The sequence below is a fragment of the Castanea sativa genome, chromosome 4 (genome assembly GCF_040712315.1).
Source record: "Castanea sativa cultivar Marrone di Chiusa Pesio chromosome 4, ASM4071231v1".
Classification (NCBI taxonomy): Eukaryota; Viridiplantae; Streptophyta; class Magnoliopsida; order Fagales; family Fagaceae; genus Castanea; species Castanea sativa.
In genome coordinates, this window is record NC_134016.1 from 13,045,686 (window position 1) to 13,053,391 (window position 7,706).

Genomic DNA, 7,706 nt, shown 5'->3' on the forward strand with positions numbered 1-7,706 from the left:
TCCTAATGCGACAATAGAACCGTCAAATATGAGGAAAAAAAAAACCATTGAATATGATAAAGGTACCGTCATATGTGATTTTGATACTGCTTAATGTGACAATGAAACCATCAAATGTAAGAAAAAATAAAAGAACCATCGAATGTGAGAAAATTATGGTCACATGTGATGTTGGTGTTACCTAATGTGATAATAGAACTGTCAAATGTGAGGAAAAAAAAAATGAACCACTGAATGTGACAAAAGTAAGGTCACATGTGATGTTGGTACTGCCTAATGTGACAATGGAACTGTTATATGTGAAGAAAAAAAATAATGGTGCCACAGAATGTGACAAAAGTATGGCCAGATGTCATGTTGGTACTACCCAATATGACAATGAAATTTTCAAATGTGAGAAAAAAAAAATGAGAGTAAAATTGAATGTGACAAAAGTACAGTCAGATGTGATATTGGTAATTTTGTTATATATATTTGTCAATTTTTAGGTAATTCGATGGGTTAGGTTGGGTTAGCTACACTCATATGTAATGTTGGTACGGCTTAATATGATGATGGAACTGTCAAATGTGAGTAAACAAAAAAAGAACCATTGAATGTGATAAAAGTATGATTAGAAGTAATGTTGGTACTGCACAGTGTGATAATGGAACTGTCAAATGTGAGAAAAAAAAATAGGGTACCACTGAATGTGACAAAAGTACAGACATATGTGATGTTGGTACTACCTAATGTGACAATGGAACCATCAAATGTGAGGAAAAAAAATAAGGGAACCACCAAATGTGATAAAAGAACAGTCACATGTGATGTTGGACCTACACAATATGAGGATGAAACCGTCAAATGGAAGAAAAAAATTAAAGGAACCACCGAATATGACAAAAGTACAATCACATATGATGTTGGAACTACACAATATGAGAATGGAACTGTCAAATGTAAGAAAAAAAAAAAAAGAACCACCGAATGTGACAAAAGAATTATCACATGTAATCTTGGAACTGCATAATGTGAGGATGAAACTGTCAAATGTGAGAAAAAAAATAAGGGAACTACCGAATATGACAAAAGAATTATCACATGTGATGTTGGAACTGCAGAATGTGATGATGGAACCGTCAAATGTAAGAAAAAAGTAAGTGAATCATCGAATGTGACAAAAGAACTGTCACATGTGATGTTGGAGTTGCATAATGTGAGGATGGTATCGTCAAATATGAGAAAAAAAAAAGTAAAGGAACCACCAAATGTGATTAAAAAAAACGGTCACATGTGATGTTGGAACTACACAATATGAGGATGGAATTGTCAAATATGAGAAAAAGTAAGGGAACTATTAAATGTGACAAAAGAACCGTCACATGTGATGTTGGAATTGCACAATGTGAAGATGAAACCATCTAATATGAGAAAAAAGTAAGGAAACCATCGAATGTAACAAAAAAACTGTCGCGTGTGATGTTGAAACTACACAATGTGATGTTGAAACAACACAATGTAAGGATGAAACTGTCAAATGTGAGAAAAAAGTAAGGGAACTATAAAATGTGACAAAAGAATTGTCATGTGTGATGTTGGAATTGCACAATATGAGGATGAAAGCGTCAAATGTGAGAAAAAAGTAACTTGATATAATAGGTTATCTACTAATAGGTATTGTACCCTCCCTTTTGGGGGGGGGGGGTACGGTAGAATTACCCTTTCACAATAAGTATTATTACCTCATGTATACAAAATTGAACACCAATTTTAACCTGTTTCATGTCAAGAAAGAAGTTTTTCATCTTTGCCACATGGCATGATGATCCAAAATTTACCCACCAAGTTTCATAGTTCACATTAACTAAAAGTGATTTAAATGTGGATAGTGTTTAGGTTGCAATGAGTATTTTCCCTTTAAGAATTATGTGTGGTTATCATTATACAGTCTTTTTCAGAGGGCTCAAGTAGGTTATTTAAAGCCCCACTAAAATTCCTAATGCTCAATTTTGTTCCTACAAATTAGGATATAAAAAATAAACATTCCCAACTTCATTCTATTCTTACAAATTAGCATTCCCAACTTCATTGTGTTCCTACAAATTAGGACATAAACGGTAAAATACTTCAACCTCTCTTATCCACCTCACTGCCCCTACTCACAACTCTATATCTTTGACATATCTAAACTATATGTTTGACTAAGTCAAACCCTACAAAGTGGATCATGGCCAAACATGCAATTGTCATTATTCATAATTATTTTTTTTATGATATACAATATACAATATTGTGTAAGATTCTTTTTTTGTATAAATTAATTTTTAACCACAACATTATAAGCTATTTGGCCACACGATCCAACAATTTTGTGAGAAATAATGAAATTTTATTTAGCCTCCAAAAGCATTCAGAGGATCCCCATTTTTTTTTAATTTAAAAAGAGAGTATATATATAATATATTATTTTTAGTAATTTATTTCAATAAAATTGCACTTTGTCCCCCTTAACAATATTATTGATATTTTTAAAAGTTATAAAAAAAATATTAGCCCAGTAGCAAAAATTAAGCGCAAACAACACTCCAAAACAAGCACAAAAAAAAAAAAAAATCAAAGCCGATTCTAACTAGAGATCTAATTAGTTTAAGAGTAGGAAAATACCCAATGGTAGCACACATATAATAAAAGGGAAAAAGAAGGGGTTCTAAGCCACTCAAAAAAATATAGCCTAACTTAAGGTAGAACGTAGAAGACCTCAAACTAAGGAGTTGGGTAGCAAGCAGCAAAAGTAGAGGCAGACTAGCACACCACACGTGATGCCATTGACCACCACCAGTCCACCGTAGCACTACCCTGCCCCTGTCAGTCCAAGCCTGGTATTATTATTTTTTTTTATGGATGAGAATATTGTATCCCTCCCTCTCATATCCGAATCTCTAATGCTTGTTTGATTAAATTGTGAAGAAAATTTAAAGAGAGGTAGAGGTGAGAGGCATAGAAGCAGGGACGGTAGTTTGTCTGTTTGGGAACATCTTATTTAGCTGAAACTGAAAACTTTTTACTGAAAGTATTGTAGATAAAGGTAAAAGTTAGTTGAAATAGTATAGTAGAACCCATGAATAGTACCAAAAAGTGCAATGGGACCCATGAATAGTAGCAAAAATAAGCTGAATAGTAAAACAAACTGGCAAAAATAATTAATGCCAAACGCACACTAAGGAGAGAGTGAAAGAGAGACTAGAGAGGTAAACTTCTAGAGTCTAGACTCATCTTTCTCTCTTTAATCAATGACAATATATATATATATATATATATATATATATATATATATATATATATATATATATATATATATATATATGAGATGGGTTCAAGTTACACCTGGTGTAACTCTAAAGAGTTACACACTTTTTAAACCATTGGATTTAAATAGATCCAACGGTAAAAAAAAACTCTCATTAATGCTAATATTCTAAATGATTTCATTTATTATCTCTTATTTAATACATTCCATACTTGTACGCTCTCTCTCTCTTGATTTGCACGACTCTTCCTCTATCTCCTCCACGGCCAGGTTACTGGTAGCAATAACACAAATCAAGAGTTGAAGTGTTGTATTCTATCTCTACGTCTTTGGTCCTCGGTTATCAATAGGTTGTGTGCTGTTTTTTTTTTTTTTTTTTTTAATTTTTTATGAACGGGTTTTTGATGTTTTTGAACTCAATTGTCCTAACAAGAAGAAAGGCTTCAATCCTCTTCTATTAATATAATAGCTGGCAATCACTTGTCTATTGGCGACATTGTTTATGCTGTTGCAACAATATATTTCTGAAGTATGTGCAGTAAGTGAAGTAAGGTCTGAACTTGACGGAAACAACAAGACTCTAAATCCTATTGAAAAAACTACAATCTATTGACTTCAGTGAGATATAGTTGTAGATATAGACTTTAGTGACGTTTATATGGTTGTAGATGTAGACTTTGGTGACATTCATAATAAATAAATAAATAAATAAAAGCACACAACAGACCAAAGACGTTGAAATAGAATACAACACTTTTTTTTATACAAGATAGAATACAACACTTATGTTGTATGGAATTTGTTATTCAATAACACGGCAAAGAGAGAGAGAGAGAGAGAGAGAGAGAGAACGTATAGTTTTTTTTTGGTTTAAAAACAAGTATGGAATGTATTAAATAAGCGATAATAAATTAAATCAATTAGAATATTAGTATTAATGAAGGTATTTTTTTGACCGTTGGATTTATTTAAATCCAATGGTTTAAAAAAATGTGTAACTTGAACCTATCTATATATATATATATATATATATATATATATATATATATATATATATATATAAAAAGCTGTCCAGCCAACAATCCTCTCTTTGTTTAATAAAAAGCATATAAGTAAACACAACACGCAATAGTACAACACCAGATGTTAAAAGGTGCAAAATCAATGGGTGCTAGAGCTGCTACAATTGCTTTAGCGAGAGCTACTATCGATAGCACCGCGTCAACACCTATTGCAACCCATGTGATGTTATATGCTTTTTATGTAGTTTTGTGCGTTAGTGGTTTCATGTCATTAAAAAAAAAAAATTAAAGAGATGCATTTTTGGGTAAATAATTAAAGAGATTTTTTGCTATCTCTAAAATTTATTGGTTAATTGGTGAGTGCTTGTGTGCATAGTATTTATCAATTGTGTTAATGATTGTAGATTATTTACCATATAATGACATGATAATATATTTTATTTGTAGATTATGAAAAAATCATTTACCATATTTGATTTTTTCAAAAGAAAAGCTTCAAATGATTTAGAAGCTAATACTAGTGGTGCAACATTGCCAACCACTAATGTTGAGGAAAATCCCAATGTCCTAGTTAATGGTTTATTAAATGAATGTTTATTTGAAGTTTCAATTTTTTTTTTTTTTATACTTCTGCCTCCTAACTCCAAGTCTTGGCTTCATCCTTAAAACACATGTATTATCAATGTTCTCAGAATCACAACATGCCTAACTAACTTGTGAGCTGCTTGATTTCCATCTTGCTTCACAACTAATTTCCCATTGACAGAAATCTTCTGAAACAATTATTTTTGTCTTCAATTATGTGCCCAAGTAAGTCTAGTCACACAAACTTTTTCACAACTTTACTACGTGGCGACTTGTGAGTGGTGATATCATGAACTCACATGGATCTATTATTTTATTTCCACCACTTATAACTCGCCACATAATAAAGTTATAACAAAGTTGTGGAAGAGTATGTGACAATACACTTACTCTTATGTGCCCTATAGTCAATAGATGATGTATTGGTGGACGCTTGGAGATAGAAAAAATCTTCAATAATTAGACGAAAAATTATGATGCCACACTCAAAACCACAACTTTGCCCACAACTCGCCCAAGTTGCGAGTTGTGGTTGGTGGAGGGTTGTCCCCACATGAACCCTCCATCACCCCTCCACCAACCACAACTCACCACATGGACGAGTTGTGGGTAAAGTTGTGGTTTTGAGTGTGGCACTAGAATTTCTTTAATTAGACATGACTAAATACTAACCACACGTTAAAACTACAATGCATATTCAATGTGTGGTCACCAAATGCACACAGTGACAAATCTGGTAGACAAATTGTGATTGGTAATATATATATATATATATATATATATATATATAGAAGATTTTTATTTGTTCAACTTAGTAGTGTTGGTAATCAACTTAATTAGTCAGCATTGGGTGGGTCAAATGTTAAATATTTGACATTGACATATCAAACACCAATATTCAAGCCTTGGGAGTTCTTTCAAATCTTAAATTTTTTTTGACATGTGCAGTTTCATTTATTATTTGTTTATTCACCGTTTCTCTCTCATTCACTCAGTCTCTCTCTTTTCTCTCATCTGGAACTTTTTCTCTCTGCCCACCATTTCTTCTCTCTCATCGATCTCACCAAAGCCGCCGATCTCGCTGCCATATTCGTCTAGATCGTCCTCCACAGCTCCCTCTTCTCTCTCATCCTCAAGCCACCGCTGAAACCGATCTCGCCTAACGCCACCTGAAGCCATACTCGCCTAAAGCCACCTTGAGCCACTGAAGCTGATCTCGCCTAAAGCCGCCTCGCCTGGAGCTATCTCGCCTGGAGCCGCCGACGTCTTCTCTCTCCACCTCGCTGATATCTCTTTCTCTTGGTGCTTGTGGCAATGTTTATAATAGTGGTTGGTTGATTTTGGTTGTTGTTGGTTGGTTGATTTTGGTTGGTGGTGATGGATTTGTAACAATGGTGGGATGTGGTAGTGGGTTTGTATCCGTGGTGGGCTGTGGTGGTGGGTTTGTATTAGTGGTGGGCTGTGGTGGGGGTGGCACCGTGGCAGTGAGTTGGTGGAAGTGACGGTGAAAATTCATTTATATGGTGAGTTTTTTTAATATTTGTATATATTTTTTTAATGTTTAGAATCAAAGAATAGAAGATTTGATAAATGGTGCATTGTAAAATGGTGTGTTAAAATAGTAAAGTAGATCTTTGGTGTATTAAAATGGCAGTGACCTGACAAGAATGCTCTTATAGAATCTATCCATTTTAAATCCACACAAGCGCTGCCACAGAACCAGTGGCCATTTGCAAGTTTGTAACTCAGTATGGCTGAAGCACTTGTATCTCACATACTGGAACAACTGATCTCAATCACAAGCCAACAAATAGTAGAGAATGTGAGACTGGTTGTGGGTGTTGATAAACAAGTTGAGAAGCTCACCACCAATTTCCTGGCCATTCAGGCTGTCCTTGAAGATGCGGAGAGAAGACAGGTTAAGGAAGCTACAGTAAGACTTTGGTTGGATAACCTCCAAGACATGTCCTTTGAGATGGAAGACGTGTTGGATGAGTGGAGCACTGCAATTCTGAAATCCCAGATTGACAAAGGCAATGACAAAGATGATGACATTAATGCTCTTCTGCTAGTTTCCAAAAAGGTGAGCTCCTTCATGTCTTCCTCTTGCTTTTCTTTCAATCCAGTTAGTCGACTTAGTCGGGTTAGTCTTCGTCATGGGATTGCTAAGAAGATAAAATTACTAAATAAAAAACTAGATGGGATCGCAAGGGAGAAAGATCGGTATTTCTTTAACTCCATTAGAGCTCCTGAACAACCTGAGAGGCAACACACTAGCTCTTTTCTAGATATATCAGAGATACGTGGTAGAGACAAGGACAAGGAAACTTTAGTGAGGAAGCTATTATCTGATAGTGGTCAAGGTGAACAGGGAAAGAAACTCCACATCATCTCTACAGTAGGCATGGGAGGAATTGGAAAGACAACCCTGGCCTAACTAGCTAGCCTACAACGATGAAGAGGTGAAAGCCATTTTGACATGAGAATATGGTTTTGTGTCTACAGGGGCGGAGCTGTCTTGAAGGTTGGCCCTCAAAATTTTGAAAATTTTTAAATTATATAAATAATTATTTTAGTATTTTTAAAGTTTAGTTTATAAAAATAAGAGTTGGCTCTTCCAAATATTTAAATTAGTCTAATGATGCTCTTAAAAAAAAATTTGTTTAATGGTCATAGAAATATAACTTTACTTTTTGCAATTCTATTTTTTATTGTAAAATGTGCTCTTACATTTGTTAGATATTTGATAAAGTTTGGCATCAAACATGTTTGAATTTATCTTTTTTAGCTCGTTATGTGACGATTAATAA

General features: G+C 34.1%; 1 protein-coding gene across 1 annotated transcript; it reads left to right on the plus strand.

Moving 5' to 3' along the window:
* The first annotated feature begins 6,646 nt into the window (after window positions 1–6,646).
* Window positions 6,647–7,333, plus strand: LOC142632464 (putative disease resistance protein RGA1). The gene has a single exon (XM_075806860.1). The coding sequence runs from the start codon at window positions 6,647–6,649 to the stop codon at window positions 7,331–7,333; it is 687 nt and encodes a 228-aa protein (XP_075662975.1).
* Window positions 7,334–7,706: the final 373 nt, after the last annotated feature.